Source organism: Pocillopora verrucosa, chromosome 9 (genome assembly GCF_036669915.1).
Source record: "Pocillopora verrucosa isolate sample1 chromosome 9, ASM3666991v2, whole genome shotgun sequence".
NCBI classification, from domain to species: domain Eukaryota; kingdom Metazoa; phylum Cnidaria; class Anthozoa; order Scleractinia; family Pocilloporidae; genus Pocillopora; species Pocillopora verrucosa.
The window spans coordinates 17,255,717-17,273,092 of NC_089320.1; the positions used below are offsets into that span (position 1 = coordinate 17,255,717).

The following is a 17,376-nucleotide window of genomic DNA, read 5'->3' on the forward strand; positions in this document are numbered from 1 at the left end:
TAATTGCAACGCCAAAGATTTTATTAGTGGATATGTGTTGCAGTTGGTCAAAAATTTTAGCCAAAGTGATCAAATTTATTGCACTGTGGAAAACAGCGTGACTTTTTGTAATTTAGAACATGGTTATTGTTAAGAAATTGTAGGAATGTCGAATGAAAGTGCACGCAATTTTGATACCTCAAGGTAACTTCCTCTCTTTTCCACCTTGTCTTGTGGGGGTAACTCTCATCCTTTGCGGGACTCATTGCTTATGTAGGCAGAAAGTGTGCCGTCATTGCAAGTTAAGAGCAAATGGGACAGAAAAGTTGCGGCATCCATCGATTTTAGATTCTTTCTTTTTTCGGATCAAACTGGGTGGCATCATTGAAACTACAGCCCCTAAAACGGATGTCGCTAATAATGCCAAAATAACGGGGGCGGAAGTGATCTTAATCTGCCTCCTCCAGTGACTAAACTGAGTTCAGTTTATTAAAAAACAAACAATGAACTTTTAGAAGGATCGTCATTTTAGGTATCAGTTTGCTGTTTTTCACTGTTTGACTGTGGTCTGAGTTGTCTGGTTACGACGAAATAGTATCTGAGCACGATGATGGGCCCACGGAGTGCTAACAGTAGGCACAAGATTTACACAATTATTTTCTGGAATTTTCCTTTTCTTTCCCACGTCGTTCGAGATGAGCAGTTTCCCTTTCATGGTAACGGCTCCAAATCTTCATCATATAAGTCACGATAAGGGCTTTCCATGGTTGTATATTTTTGCTTTTGATATTGAGAGACAAGAGTATTCTTCATCGTTCTGTTTACTCTTCATTCCAGGTAGTTTTAAGCATCGTATGTGTAATCACTCTTTTCCCGAGTAACGTGCCATCACATGATCTCGGGAACGAACGAAGATCCAACGAGACCAAGCCGAGCTTCAGGCAAAGTAGCCCCCTTCTACCCCGATTCCACAAGCATCGGATAAAGAATAACAAGCCAGCAGTTTACACCAAAGAAGCATCACCCATAACTTTAACCCAACGTCCAACGAACAGCAGGCGAATTCGTCTTTTTGGCCGAGTAGGACTGTTTCTTCATTGTAATGCAAACGGAACAGTTTCTGGTTCTTTGAATCGACACAGTTCATATGGTAAGTATTTTAGGCTTTCTGAGTTTATAATCTGTTTTTTATTTTTTTTAGTCTGGATACAATTGCAACGTGTATTGCCAGTGTCTGACCGATTATTAATGTACATTTGTTTCAATTAAGTCGAAAGATTGTTTTTATAAGTCATTAACAGTGAGCAAATTAAGTTCTAATTTCCTCCCGCATAAGTATCCTTCCCAGCTGTGGGTTAGAGAACTGAGAAACAACAACTTCACAATTTTTAATGCGGAATTTAACACGAAAACGCATTACTGATTCGTTAGTGCCGTCAGTTATTCACTAAGTGGAAATACGCCTCAAAGACGCTTAGCTTGAACTGCCAACCGAAGCTACCTGTACTGCGATTTCCCGCACAATTTTCCCGAAAACCCCTCTGTTTCTCAGAGAAAAAAAGTTGTGAAACTATTTCGGTTAGAGCATTCATCTTTACTTTAAGGAATGCATGAATGTATGGCGCAAAACTATGAGCTCCTTGAATCAATTTATTTTTTTTAAGGGAAATCTCGAACCTTGTGAACAATATTGTTTGATATCAATACCAAGGTCTCCAAACGAATTTTAAGTAACGGAAATAAACGATCACCGTGGGACCAATGATTAATACAAATTCTAGAAGTGTTCATCAGCCACTGCCATATTCATGACAACCTACACTGCGATCTTATTATCTCAAACAAAGTCATGACCAACATGACTGTGCTAAACATGATAAGAAAAGGTGTCTACTCATTCACGCAAAGAAGCAGGAGTAGCAAATATAACGGCATCGAACTCACACAGTTAAATTCAAGTTCCCACTGCAAAAGCCGCTTTTTAAGAAAACTTATTACCACACGCTACACGGAGGGATGGAGACATATTTCAATTAATGTTTTAATCACTATTTTAATGCACAAATACAGATCATACCGGTTTTTCTCACGAAATAGAATGATCTTTATTTAGAACTGACCCAAAAGGCGTTCAAGAGATCAAGGAATGAAAAGTGGTCGTAATCTCAAATCTTACACGTCTTTAAACGGTTGTTTGTCAATTCAAAAGAGCAATAATGAAGGATATAAACCCGTTTGAACTTGCATGGGGAGTTTTTGCTGTTCCCTTAAAGCCTTACAGGAGTCGCATAGGACACGTGGCAAACAACGAACAAAGAGCGAAGGGGGAGGAGAGGGGAGGGAGTTTTTTTTTTTCCTTTCATTTCGCTCCAATCTCGGCTTCACTCACGTAAATCCCACTTGGGTAAACGGAAATGGGAGCGACTGCTGTGCAGGCCAGTTAAGACATCCGGTTTCAAGCCGATTTTTCTGTTTTGTTTTTCCCTGATCCCCAGCGGTACTGCTGGTGGGAATAAATTATAACAAATACCAAGGTCCTTTGAAATCCCTTAACAAGAAATTCAAAATTAAATTCAAAATTTAAACGCTCTTTAAGCTATCGACAACTTTGAGTTTGTCCTTTATGTAGTTTGTTTTGTGCATGAACTAGTTTACTAGAGCAGTATGTTCTTTGGCTCAATCTCGAGCATGTAATCGAGATCCTCCTGTATAGACTGATACTCGAGTCATCCGTGCCCTTCGGTTTTGCCAAACCTCCCCCTTAATAGAAAGTGTCTACTTGAACGGAAAGTCGCTCGATACTCGCAAGCGTTCGGCAAACTTCGTCGGTACATCGTGTAAAAAGGACGGAAAAATTTTATTAAAAGGCAAAGTGTATCATGTAAGATTCGATTGGAGCTTATCCTAGAGTTGCCATTCTGAGCAGTGTGTTAGCCACTCCTGATGTATTTCAGCTTGTTCCACGCTACTGTCAATGATAAGAACGGAACTGCGACCGATCGATCTCCGCTGGTTTTCGCCCTTGCCCCTGCCCCTGCCCCCACACCCAACTCCGCCTTTTGGTCCGCCTCCTCCGATCGAGAGCTAAGACTGGATATAGATCGCGAATGAAGCAAGATTGATTCCTTAGACTAAAACTGAAGTATCTCTGTCTCGCAGTAAAATTTGAGCTCCAGTCGTTTGGTCCAAGTGTTGTTCGAATCCGAAGCATTGGAACTGGGAAGTTCTTCGCAATCAATTCTAAGGGAATCCTGCATACAATCGTAAGTAGAGGAAGTTTATTTTATGTAAGAAGCTCAGTTATGCACGCATTCTGATTGGTTCTCACTTATGATCTATTGGGAGGACAGATGTATAGGCGACGTCATCATTTAAACTTTTTAAAATTCTTTATTATATAAAACAAGTAGATTCCAAGTTGCCGTGCGTCTGTTCAGTAATAGATCACAGAGGACGTCAAAATGTGGTAAGAACATCAGTGACACACTCGGCTACGCCTCGTGTGCCACTTTTTTGTTCTTACCACATTTTGACGTCATCTGTGATCTATTACTGAACAGACGCACGGCAACTTGGAATCTATTTGTTAAATGAGGCATACCCATACCAAAGCACAACACAGACGATGTCGTTTATGAAACAATACGAAATTGTTGTTGTTATTCTGTTTTCTAATTTTTCCTCTTCTTCTCGTATATTTAATTGTGTACGATAAGCTGACTTACACACGCATTTTGACCGGTTTTTGTTTATGATCTATTGACGGTCAGAGTGTAGATGACGTCACTACATTTTGACGTCATCTGCGATCTTTTACTGAGTGGACGTACGGAAACACTTTCCATTTTTTAAGTTACTCATTTTTTTGTTTCATGTTATCCTCGTCCTCTGCCGCTTGACTACAAATTGCTTATTCTATTTTTATAGTATTTTTTCATTAGGTTTCAATTCCTTTGATGACCTTTTGGAACTATCCATATCAATTGTAGGTATCTCCTTTTCTTTTGCAGGGAGAAGCAACAGACGAATGTTTATTCTATCAAAACCACGAAGAGAACCTCTTTCTATCGTTCGCCTCTTTTAAGTATTACATGAAAGAACATTACGACATGTTTATCAGTATAAAACGAAACGGAGAAGTAAAACAAGCTACTTCCACTCTTCCCGGACAGGACAGTATTCAATTCATCGCTCTAAACAGCGACAGCTTGAGATTGGCTCGACTCCACAATTGAATTATTCTGACAAGCGAAGGGATTGCGAAGCGATTTGGTTTCAAAGAATTTTGGGCTTCAGTCAATTTCTTTTCTCCGTGTTACAAGCCGAAAGCGAGGACCTACACGCTCCAACTCGCTCCAGTCTCAGTCGCTATCTTCTATCCACGTTTTGTTTGACAAGATACCGCAAAAACGCGTGTGTTGGTTTTCGGTTTTGCTTCTGAACCAATGAAAGGGTATAATTCGCTCTGAACTCACACCTAACATTTGAATTTTTTTTGAAAATAGGGACGATTAACGCGACTGAAATCCTTCTTCCTCATGTTGTATGTATGGTTAATTCCTTTCCTAATCAAGTAACATAAAAAATTGTTGCATGTTAGGAGCTTGATACCGTTTTTATTTGCTCGTTTTGGATACTTATATCACTCATTCTCCGAAGGACTCACGGAAAAAAAATGCCGTGATGATATTAAGACTCGACAAAAAGGCAATACCATTCCCTTAACCCTTTGACTCGACAATATATAGTAAGTAATTCTCCACATTAATTCTCATAAAGTTTCCCTGAAATCAAACAAGAGAATTTGATTTATCCGAGCAAGAGAACGAATTTTCTTTTACTGGCGTGATAACCCACACAGGATGTTGCGAGAAAACGAGAAAATTTTGTAAATCAACTGCCCCCAGCTCGTGATTTACAACCATTTCGATTCGATTTTCTCGTGTTCACCTGACATTCTGTGTGGGTTATCACGCAGATAGTGCCGCCTATTGCTTTCTTTAAATAAGTTTTAATTTTCTATGGGTGTACCGATGCAATAAACGATAGATTTTTGACCAATCAGGGTGTTGATATCATCTCAGTTATTTTATAAAACAAGATAACACCAGGTAACTGATGAGCTTCTTTATTCTCCTAACCTGTTTGTAAGATAACATAGCAGAATCGCAAGGAGAAGATGCATGCTAATCATCTCTGAATACTCAAGAGTTAAACATGCAATACTTTACATTCGCCTCAAAATGAAAGGTATACATTGTTCAAAATATAAATTAAAAGACTCTACGACATTTCTAAGTCTGCGAAGATGCGTCGTGTCTTTTCGGGAAAACCAACAGTAAGGAAACTCGACTAGAATTTACTATTTTCTAAGAAAAGTTTACAATTGTTAAATTATCATACATGGATCTTCCATCAAGGGGATACTAACATCGTATATGCATTTATGAGATGAAGCCACTGATTTGTTGCACGGATTGTACTCTGATATTGGATAATCTGTGTAAAAATGGAAACATGGAAAATGCAAATGTTTGTCTCTGAGTGAAATTCCAGAGAATTGCTCCAAATTTGTACAAATGATTTAGGTAAGGTGCATTAACATGATTTATGGCCTCTGAATACCTATAAACATCTAAATGGAAAGAAGATTTCATATGTTAATACTAACTAATAATAGAGAATTTATTTTCCTTTTTTCCTTTCTTTTCGTTTGAATAATGCACTTTCCCGTATATGACGCATATAAGATCAGTTTGTCTCTTTCTTTCAATGGCTACAGACTTTCCGAACACCAAAAAAATGTTCGATATTGCCTTCTGATTTGCCAAACGCTCAAGTTTTTCAGGCAAGGGAAATTTAAACTTTCTTTTGGCAGCTGAAAAAGCGACAAAAGTAATGGTTTTTTAGTTCCGGCGGCACAAAATGGCTCTTTTATTCCCATGTAAAAATCGCAGTTTCTTCTGTCTGTGCTCTGTTGTTAACCCATGTCTCTCTTGCCTTGTTTCACGCGACTTTGTCTTGCAGGCGTTGCTATTCTCATTTTATCGGTGTTGTTGTTATGCAGCAACAGAAACTGAACTGAGATTTGTCCAGGGTATGTCAACTTTGGAGACTTACAGCGTCCATTTTGTTTGATTCCAAGGAACAGGTCATGTCGTTTGATCTTGAAATATTTGTGCGAAGTAAATGTATGGAAGTAGTTTTCCTCGTACATCGTCTTGAAAATGCTTTCATCCGAAATTTTAGACTGATAGAAGATAAAAGTCACAAAAGAGTTTAACCTCATAAAACTAAGCAACGATTTTAACTAAAAATCCTAAGCCGGGGACACGGGTGCAAATACTCATTCTTCACACTTTGTGCTTTCACAGTGGTTAAACTCCCTTTCCCTCCTTCCCTGATTCCTTCCCCAAAAAATTAAGATCGTCTTTGTACGAGGGTAGGGTGAAAGGATGGAAAGGGAAGGGAGAGAAGGAATGGGGCTGCATAGAGAAAGAGGCGCGCGTCCAACTTTACGAAGTTTTCCAAGACTCTTCGATGGTTTTTGATTGCGTTGGGTAAATGTGCTCAGTAAGAGAAAGAGAAAGAGTATAGTATTTCAACGCAGCAATTCCATGAGAAGTCCTTTCATAAAAATAGAAAAGTAATTATTCTGCGAGTGATTGTCACAAGTATGATAAAGATCGATGTGTCACTATTCTAAGGCCGTGTGCAGGGGTAAAAAAGTTTTTCAGCAACCATACGCAAACCACGCGGGGAATAGAAGAATATAAAAAGGCAAGTCCCAGTCAGTTTGCACCCTTGTTCACGTTGAATCCAATGGCCCCAAACTCGAAGATTTGCGCAACAGAAAAAGTAAGTAACTGATATCAGTGTTTTCTGTTGAAAATCTTGTTATTTTCTTTGCGTATTGGCTGTGCCAACATATAACATTATCTACAATACCACATGGTCTAATAGATTAATTAGGGCTTCATCTATTTAAAGATTTAAATGCATCATAACTTTTTTTTTAAATGAAACTTTATTTGTTAAGCTTGATATAAAATATGAGATTATTATTTTTTTTTTATCATTTAAGTTAAAAGAGACGGCAGCTCTTCAAGAAACGACATAAAGGTAAGATTTTAAACATTTCTGTAATTGTGGTACATCTTGCATGTTATCAGATCACTTTTACGATAGTTTATTAATATAGGAATAAAGGACATATGTCTAAAACACGTGAATAACACATTGTAATCAATGATTTGTACCTCGACCTCTAAGGTGGATACGTTATCAAAAGTTAATTAAAATGTGATATTTGAGAGCAGAATTTCGATAATTTGGTTTATTCTGGTTTATAATTTGGATCAATTCGCAATTTTTTTCGGTTTACTTCGGTTGCTATGTCAGGGTTCGCCTTAGTATACTTAATTTGTGCCGCAAATCTTTAAACTATGAATGTCTTCAGTGTCGTTCGAAGACTCTTCGGAAACGCACATTTGTGTTCGATGACTCTAAGTCTGTTTACGCCTGCGGTTATGAATGTTTTTTAAAGTATTACGTAATACTTAAAACTTACATAACTTACTTAATGTTGAATGAATGAACCAGAGCAAAATCTTAGCAAACATCAAAGTGAAAGTATCCGATTTCTAAGAAAGGGCTCTTACTTCTGTATTACAACTTGTGGGAAAACCTTTGAAGGGATGCCAACAATTTTGCGTTGAGATCCGTTCTCGATTCAAACCTGATCGACTGAGCTTCCATCATAGCGTTAAATAGTTTTGTAAACGTTTAATTAAAAAAGAAAACCAATTTTCGCAATTACAGAATGGGCCGCGCTACTGCTCACTGCACATCTCACAAGTGTAATGTATTTCTGAGAATGATATTTGTAAGTTGGTTTACAGTGATAAATATGACACTTTCCTATATGCGCGAACGTAAAATAATGCGGGATTGGAGCTTGGGCGAACAAAAAGTTATTTCCGGCAGGATGGGATGTCAGTCAATCACAAGTTACCCTCTTCCCAACCCCCTAAGGAATTCATAGTTTGATTTTCCTTTCTATCAGGTGTATATTGCGGTAGCCAGTCATACTTTAGGGTGAAGAGAGTCAGCGCAAGGTTAAGTATCTTGTTAAAAATAAATTGCATCGACTTGCCAGGACTCGAACCATGACCTCTCTTTCCAAAGTATTATCTATTCTAATCATTCTCGACAAAGGCAAGCTAGAAACCAAGTCATACCTGTGTAATAATCCTTCCCTTTGAATTGATCGCCAAAAATCGTCCGCTGGCAATATTTCGCAGCCTGACAATACTCGTTCCAAGGGACTGGGACTCGAAAAATGCTAAAAGTACAAAGTTCGTTAAAACAAGCTTTGTGTGTGTGTGTGTGTGTGTGAAGGTTAGAATAAACATCATGGTTACATAAATCGAAGGAGGGACATATGTTCTTGCCTCTGGGGTAGGGAAGGGACGGTAACAGCTACTTACTGCTTTCACTTGATTCATTGACGATTCCGACAACACGGTTCTTCCTTGCCGTAACATTTAGTGCCAGAAAATATCCCGTCTTGCAAAAGAGCTGTACAATCTGTACATGAGAGGGAGTTTTAGATGCAACTTTAAAGATCTGGTAATTTATTCGAATATTAGCCGACGATTCGTCGATTCCATCACTGTCATCTCCTTTGGTGTGAATACATCTCGGACGGCGTATGCGAGAGGGCCTGGATACCACATACGGGAATGGAGAAAGAGCTAGCACGGCCCAAATAAGGCACAATGAAACTCTAAGCTGCCAGGAAAAAAATGAAGGCAATATGTTAGCGAGAAGTTCCCCAAAGAAGAGCAGATCTTATAACTTTAAATAAATGAACGTCAACGCTCGTGTGAGAGAGGCATGAATAGTCAATTATAAAAACGCCCTTTTCAAAAAGTGAAAAAATTACTTCGTTCCAGGGGAAGTGGCAAAGTTATTTATGGCTTCGATGAATGGAAATTTCTTCAGTTTTCTTACTGCTTTGTCCCCCAGTTGAAATGGAAAGGTCTGCTCTGTTATCTGTAGTCGGGTAGGGGGTCGTGTGTTTCCATATTTAGCTACTTGGCTCGCTATTTTTGGTTCGTTTTAGTGCACTGTCATCAAACAATGTTTTGTTCTTTCATAGCAACCGGCACATCGCTAGAGTCACGAACGAACAAGGGCAGGTCAAAATCACCTCCAACAACAACAACGTGAAAAACGAGAACAATTTTGTTTGTTATTGCCTTTCTTTAATGGTTCTCGCGCTTCCTCAATCTTAATATTCTTTGAAAATTCGTGGGTTTAGAACAATACGTGAAAGACTTGCTTCTTCGGTATATTAGCCACTGACCGTAAAACTGGCGACCGGAACATTTAGCTCAAAACAGTGCCTAGAGCCAGCTTTCATTTCATTTCGTGCTTTCCTTTCCTTGTTTTACAATTATTGTTATTTCAGGGCTAATTAAGCACGCTATGTTCTGAAGGGTCCCGGAGAGAGAGGAGACAGATGGAAATAACTAGATTGCTTTTGAATACAAAGACTTTTGAAGAAAATTTAAAAAGGCTCAATTGTAATAATTGTAGCACATTTGTTTTTTTTATCAGGAAACATTACAGTACACCAGCATTTGTGAAATTTGATCGTTATTTTTAATCGCGCCAGTGAACGAGTAGCACCAGAAATATGGAAAAAACAAGTTTGTTTTTTCACCTCAAACTCTGCTAATGTGGTTTCGTCTGTGGTTGAATACAGTAGGTCTTTCTTTGAATACCCTCTCATGCTCGATAACACGAATGTGCGCGCCTTAACCAACGAATCACATGCTTTGATCAGCAATAAAATTTGCCGTCAGTCACCATCTTGAGCAGTTTTACATAGTCTTGCCGTTGAAAATAATCTAGAACGTGGCCTCTCAAGAGATATTCGAGAGATCGCTTTAATCATCAACGAAATGAAATTATGCTATCTAAGTTAGAAGGTTCACTGAACTTTGGTGGCAACAAATCAATGGAAACTGTAGTCATTAAATGTCACTCGAAACCGCCCGCCCGTGCTACGCTAATGCTCACCTGAAAGAAAGAAATTTTATCAAATATTCTTCCCACGCCTTTTATCGTGCGTGAGTCTGAACGTCGTAAAAGTGGGCCGGTTTGCCATTCAAATATCTCCACCACATACTGATTACGAAAAAAGATACTTGTATATCGTCATTCTAGGACTTACCATCGACGGAGCCATTAAGATCAATCGCAGGTTTCGCCAACGGGCGTAACCAGAACACAAGAGCCCTGCGTTCGAAACAGATATGGGCTGAGATGTAAAATATTCTTGCAAAAGGCAAATTCACCCAGACTTGTCTGAGAGGTAGAGACGTCTTGGTGAGTTGGTGATTAAGACCGGAAGCTTTTGAAGCCGGCAAACGCTGTGGAAAATGCAAACAACCTGAAAACGTACGGATCTGAATGGAGGTAGGTGTTTCAATCGAATTAAATAAACCACTGTTGAAATCACAGTGTGAAAGCAGCTTGAAGATTATTGAGGGAAACAAATAAGGATGCAAATCGCTGTAATCGTGCGGCCTTTGTTGGAAGCCAAACAAAACAATCTATTAGCCATCCCTGATGAGGGTAATGCGAAGAAAAGCAGGATATAACTCTCCTACTGATAGCGCGACAAGATCCAACGTTAATATGAACAAAGAGTTGACGTCTAGCTAGCGTATCCTTAACAGAACCTTCTAATCACTTTTGATATCTGTGCGAACTATTGTCAAGAGGTATATTGATTGTCGGGGTAAGTTAGGCATCAGAAGTCGGCCACACCAAAACTAGAGATTGACTTGTGCTTCATTTGCCATGATTCGACCAATACGATCGTGATATTTCAAACAAAAATGTGCCGACAGGGCTTGTTAATTACCTGATGGAGGGAGACCGCGCGTGAAATACATGGAAGTCGTTACACTTGAAGAGTGAAAACAGCCTGGTATCCTCACTTGATGTAACGAATTTGCTGGTCGAAAGCGCGAATATATGGCATTGAATCAGGTTGAAAAAAATGTTACGTCCAAAACGTTTCCTTACAGACAGTTCGTAATTCTGTACCTTATCGTCTTAATATTATGAACTGTTCATTTTAGTCGTTTCGAACTAAGATCCTGCGAGAAATTTAAGATTTACAAATTTTATGCAACCAAACACTAAGGATAACCATCAATAGCCTTTGGTTTGCCTTCCTGCGGTTGTTAATTACTTTGCAAAGACTTGGCTCTCAATGTTAAAGCCAGCCAAATTGAAAGTTTGATTTAAAGCATGAGTTGAAAAAATTTCGCTCATATTTTAGAAGAGGAAATACCATGATGAGTGCAACCACAAAGATCTTCTCTAATTCAGAGATCTTCTTTGTGCGTTTTATACAGATTGTCTCACTTTGAGAAAAGAGCGAATTAAACCCGGCGCGATTGGAACAAAAAACTGGTATAGGGGCTATAAATTTGATTTTAATAATAAATTACGGTGCTACGAACCTCAGATAGTGTACAAACTACCAAAAGGTAGTTTAAAAAGGCCTCCTTTACGTATCGAAAGGATATGATAGACCACTGAGTAAGCATGCAGACAGCATGCCTGATTAGAGAGGCAGATATGCCGGATTAAGTAAGATAATATGGGAGAGACTTTACAAGTGAGGTAAATGAAGTAATTTGTAACATCATCAGAAATAAAGGGTATTTTTCAGTGATGGAAAGGCATATTCATATACAAGAAAATTCTCTCGTGGCCATAGTCTCGACTTTAATAAAACACTAAAAATGATGGTTCATGATTACCTATCGACCGAAAAATCGGTTTCTCCGATTTGTCATGGATAGTGACTTCTGTTACCAACCGCCACTCCTTACCAAATTACCCTGAGTGCAGTCTTCTCCTGACAAAATTGACCATAAGAACAGACAGAAACATGGACAAGACCCAGAAAAAAAGGGAAGACCAAAACTTTATTTATCTTTAGGTGGTCAAAAGGCCGGACATGAATTATATCGCTTTGTCACTCTACCCCGCCTCTGTTGGTATTTATTACCTTTACAGCGAAAGAGGCAGGACTAATGTTCTACTGTAGAAAAACTTAACAATACGTCTTTTCCGCTGGGTGCCTAAAGGACAGGTCTTGTCATGGCACGTTGACCAAATTGAAAAGGAACAAAACCTACGCAAAGACAACACGTGAGGTCAAAAGAAAGCCGACTGCTTAAAATTCAGTGCAAATTAACTCTTGTTAGCGCTTATTTGGAGCAAAAGACAAAAACCAAAATTACACAGTCATGCAAACATTCATACAACGATATTTCACTTTAAAGCTAGTAGAATAAGTTTAAGAAAATACAAACAAACAATGAGCTGAGAATGAAGGATCGGAGAGCACCTTTGGGAGACGAAAAAATCTTGCGCATGTGAACAATTTCCTTTAAAGATTTTTTACTTTAGCTCAAAGACTATGGCGTTTTAAGGGAAACCGGCCTCGTTCCGGAAGTGATTTAGAATCAATTCAACTGGTTCCTTTGATTCATGAAGCTAAATGTGTTAATAACGTATATACTTTTCAATGTGTTGCTTTGTCACTAAGAGAAAAGCTATAATTCTAAGCCTGTTTCTTTGACTATAATGCCAAAGAAACACAATAGTCTACAAAACGAAGCTATGTAAAGAAGGCCTCGCGAATTTTTGCCTTTCAAATTAGCAAACCGCAAGTCTGCAAATAGCGAAATAAATAACAATTAGTAGCGTCCTAAAATATCTGTCCTGTTTATTAGAGGTTTTTGCTTTTCAGACCCGTTTTGTGCTTGATGTTACAATAGAGTGCTAACAACTTTGGAGTGTCTGGCAAGAGTGCTAATTATACTTATGTCATTACTGTATTTATTGAGATAAGAAAGCTCGTAGTTGCGAGAAAAAGATAAATTTATCATTTCGATTTCACTGCCGTGACTAAAGCCAAGAATTGCGCCATTTGCGAACAGTTGTGCCAGATTACCAGCAAATCCAGGTACGAGCTTAAAACAATCAATGAACCATCAAAGAAATGCATCGGCCAGAAGAATTTTAGCTGAATCAGTCGTTTCTTGACTACACTAAATCTTATTCTAAAATCAGTATATTGAAATGCCCCTCAAAGTTTTAATGAGTTTGCTGTGATCAGCTTATCTACCCGTAAAAAAAAAAAAGACTTAGACAGAACATGGCAAAGATTGGAAGTCATTTGAAATCTCACAGATACGGATTTGTGTATAGCATACATTCGTAACCAAATCCTGGTACGTTATTCTAGAAATCTTTTTTCCTTTTCTCTGTGTTGTTTTCAGCACCGAACGAAAAAAAAAGCTGAAACACTTCGAAAGTCGTTATTAAGCATTCTTGTGTCTTCAAAAACGTGTTTAACATCCTTACGTTCAGATCATAACCTATTTTGTCATTTAAACCTCAGTGCCTGTCAAAACAAAGACCGAGTAGTGTCTTCTGGGGGATTAATAAGCTTACTTCGGATTATCTAAAGTGGGGTGTTTTTTTTGTTAAAGAAAAAAGTAACGCTATACTCAGCTTTAAAAGTCGATAATTCAAATAAAGTTATAGGTTATGAAATAACTTAGGGGTCTGTGGGAAACCTTGAATGCTCTATAGATCATATAACATGTTTGATTATTGTGATCAATCAGAAATTACCAGATTACATCACACATTTTGTTTACTAAGCAAAGGGAATCTTGTATACTATCCAACGAATACCGCTTTTTTGTTATGTAATGTTAAATCTGTTGTAGTTTGATAAGAGTTCAGGTCTAAACTCAGGAAGTACAAAGACAGCAAAATCAGCAGCATAACTTGGAAAATCTGATTAGTCTCTAGAATTCCGAGCTGAGAGTTACCTGACGAAAAAGTTCCTTTTTCTTAAAAGTTGTCCGCCACTAGTTCTCTTTTCACTAGGGAAGAATTGCATCAGTTTCTAATAATCATCTGGTTGTTTCCGTCATGGCGGTTAAAGTAAAAAGCTAAAATTAAGCTGGCTATCACTGCACATTATCATCACAACAAGCAGATCTCTCACGCTTATAGATAAGCAAAAGCTTTTGGAGAGTAAAGGTGGCTGCTAGTTCTACATCTGCGATATATTTGTTCAGGGTTTCAAGGAATTGGGAAAACTGGTCTGCCAAATATTTGTTTCAAATCATACCAAAGATAGAATTAGTTGCACAGTTGAACACCTTTTTTAGCCCACGAAACTCTTTTAGTGGCTAGCCAATTGTCCAACGTTAATTGAGGATATTTTAAGGCATTTGATATAATTTGCTGAACTGTGTTTTTTTTATATTGTTCTGATTTTAATTCAATTTTTTTTCCATCCAAGCTGTCAACTATGAACTACATGTATCTGCTCTACGTTCATCTTCTACTCTCATATTTTACGGAGATACACTCGTCAGCCAAACCATATAAAGAGACAAAACCGCAAAAAAAAGAGCAAAAGCCACTCAAAGGACCTCACTCAACTTCAAGGAACGATGAAGACAACACCCAAAACCGGTTCCTAAGAACGTTCCTCCTCAATAGGCAGAAACGTCCACGATCTTCCATAGAAAACTCTTTTCGACGCGTCCGCAAGATAACGAAAAGACCAACAACGACCACAAACTGTAAAATATTCTGCCGCAGTGGTTATCACCTTCAAATTCTCCCCAGCGGGGTAGTGAGGGGTACGGTTGACCAGGACAGCGAGTACGGTAAGAATAAGTTGGTAAATATTACAATCATTAAGTGTTTGAAACCTCAGTGTATTCAAGAAAAATTCATTGCAGTCCATATTTGAACTTGAATGCGGCGTAAAACAAGACTGCTGAGATTACTCTAGAACCTCATAAGAATTACTCAAAGGCGAGTCGTTACAGTTTGGTACAACAATGGCAACAACCAACGAATGATGCCGAGAAATTGTTTCAAGTCGAATCGCGTTATTGCGGACACCATCGGGGGAAGATTTAGCGTCCGTAATAGCGAGAGTCTATAATAGCAGGGTACGAGAGAAAAAAATTTGTTTTGTGTCTAAACTTTTGAAATAATATGTAACTACGCAGACATTAAGTTTCTAACGTGGCCTCACGAACCTGAAAAAGATCCAGCCGTAAGCAGGAAATTCTCTTGTCCGCACCCAATTGAAGAATGGTTTCGCTGTAGCTTTATATTGTGCGAGTCAGGATTTTGGACGAAGTACTAAGTGTCCGCTATAGCGCGAGAAAAAACAAGTGAAATGTCGCGCTGGGGGACAAAAGTACCTGCATCAATAATAATAATCTGTTTCAGTCATTTTTTTAAGCGCAATGGCGGCGTGTCTGTACTAGCGAGGTGTCCGCAGGGAGAGAGTCGAATGAAGTAACAAATTTCTAACGAGCAATGCTAAAGGTCGCTTACACTTATTTTCTTTGAGTCCTCGTTGGTTCCCTTGTCTGTAATATAACCTTTGTCCAGACAAAGGTTTGTGGCATTCAATGGAAATGCGCTGTTTTACGACCTAGGGGCGGTCTCCAAGCGAAAACCTCCTTCGCAAAGGTTTTTGGTTTGGGCGTTTATCAAAATTGCGTGTGAAGCCGCCCCAAGAACATTTAGGCGGGAAACTTACGGCCAATGAAGAACCTGATCATTACCACTATGTGTTTTTCTGCTCCCAGTGTTGTTTGAGATGCAGTCATTCGGGCCCAGTCTCGTTAGGCTGATGAGTCCAGCGACGGGCAGGTATCTAACTATGAAAAGAGATGGAACACTTCGTGGGTTGGTAAGTGAATTAATTCTTAGCCTCAAGTCAGGAACTGATGTCACAAGAGTAACCTTTAACAAGGCGTAAGTGTAGAAAAAGTCAAGAACTGATGTCACAAGAGTAACTTTTAGCATGGAAAGGATACTGTTACATTCAAATCAGGAAGTAGAAATGACTTCTGGCAAGAAAAACTTCGCGAAGCTTTTTAAAAGTAAGGGTTGGATTCAATAAGTTTGTTCAAACGTGAATCAGCGTGGTTTATCTTACTGCTTTTGGATATCCTGCTTTTTTAACGTTTTTCAATCACGTGGTTATGATTCAAATTTTGTTTAGCTATTAAAATTATACATGCGGGACTAACAATCTATTGTAGTGAGAGTTTGACTGTTGTTTGAAAAAGAGAGAGGTTACCATACATTACTGACTGACTTGTGTAGGAAACCCAACTTTTCTCGGTTTCTATAGGATGAAGCCGGACTCTGGGTTATTGCTACTCCCATACTCGCGTACTGGTCCATTGCAGATTACCCCGTGTACCTCTAACTTCCACCTTTTGCTCTCTTTCAGAGAAGCCAAACCACCCGAGACTCGCTCTTCAAAGAGACTCACGAAGAGAACGCGTTTCACTCTTATGCGTCTTACAGATATTACAGAAAACAGCCACACGACATGTTGGTTGGAATCAAGAGGAACGGGCAAATAAAGCGCGCCACGAAGACTTTCCATGGACAAACTGCTACACAATTTCTTGTCATCAAATTTTGATCAAGGCTTAAGTTTTAATTGTTCTCATCCTCGAAGACCCAGGGGCTGTCAGTCGATTTCTAGTCAGGGCGTAACAGCTATGACTAGATGTCGACTCACTGCCCTTCAGTCTCCAAGGATGAATTATTCTTAGCTGTATAAACAGATCTTCCTTCAAAATGGCTGCCTAAATTTAAAGCTTTATATACGAAACTACTCTGGAAATTGTGACAAGGTGCATTCGGCGTCGAGTTGTTTCACCAATCCGCAAATGGAAGCAAAAGTGGGGAAAAGAAAAACCTGAGACTTAATTACGAGTATCAAACAACTTAATTTGACATTCATTCTATTCTTAATCAGCAGAAAAGACATCGTGGCCCTGAAATTACGTTGCCGAGCCGCCATTTTGGTCGTCTCTTAGCTGTTTCACCATTTTTTCAGACAGTCGATTTTTCAATAACGAGAGTTACACTGAGTCTATATCAGTTATAGGTACGCACAATCTGGACCAGGACGCTCTTTAGGGAATGTTTTTCATTTAATGTTTCACTTCGGTGGCTATTTTGAAGGAGTGTCTAGACAAAGCCGACGATCTGATTCAAGTTGTTAGGAAATATATTTAGCTAGGAAATAAACGCGTCCAACTCACGGACATGCAATTATGTTCTTTAGTAAAAAATAGTGTGATTAGCAGAAAGATCGCTCGCTTGTCTCATAGATTGAAATCATGCGATTATAAAAATTTTTACTTAATGACAAATTTAAGTTTATCAAAACCTCAGTCAGATGCAGGTACGCACAGGTAGATGCAGGTACGCACAGTCATATGCAGG

At 38.8% G+C, this 17,376-nt stretch overlaps 3 protein-coding genes across 3 annotated transcripts; 2 read left to right on the plus strand and 1 right to left on the minus strand.

Annotated features, from left to right (window-relative positions):
• The first annotated feature begins 674 nt into the window (after positions 1-674).
• LOC131778237 (fibroblast growth factor 2-like) lies at positions 675-4,214 on the plus strand. Its single transcript, XM_059094632.2, has 4 exons — positions 675-695; positions 817-1,129; positions 3,139-3,242; positions 3,990-4,214. Exons 1-4 carry the CDS (start codon positions 675-677, stop codon positions 4,212-4,214), a joined length of 663 nt encoding a protein of 220 aa, XP_058950615.2.
• Positions 4,215-5,140: 926 nt separating this feature from the next.
• On the minus strand, positions 5,141-10,321 carry LOC131778273 (putative fibroblast growth factor 1). The gene is made up of 4 exons (XM_059094674.2): positions 10,223-10,321; positions 8,469-8,772; positions 8,220-8,323; positions 5,141-6,229 (listed from the first exon to the last, which is right to left on the minus strand). The coding sequence occupies exons 1-4, from the start codon at positions 10,235-10,237 to the stop codon at positions 5,960-5,962; spliced, it is 693 nt and encodes a 230-aa protein (XP_058950657.1). The 5' UTR covers positions 10,238-10,321; the 3' UTR covers positions 5,141-5,959.
• On the plus strand, positions 6,798-16,966 carry LOC131778236 (fibroblast growth factor 1-like). Its single transcript, XM_059094631.2, has 5 exons — positions 6,798-6,837; positions 7,064-7,101; positions 14,399-14,771; positions 15,714-15,817; positions 16,367-16,966. The coding sequence occupies exons 3-5, from the start codon at positions 14,408-14,410 to the stop codon at positions 16,562-16,564; spliced, it is 666 nt and encodes a 221-aa protein (XP_058950614.2). The 5' UTR covers positions 6,798-6,837; positions 7,064-7,101; positions 14,399-14,407; the 3' UTR covers positions 16,565-16,966.
• The last annotated feature ends 410 nt before the right edge of the window (positions 16,967-17,376 follow it).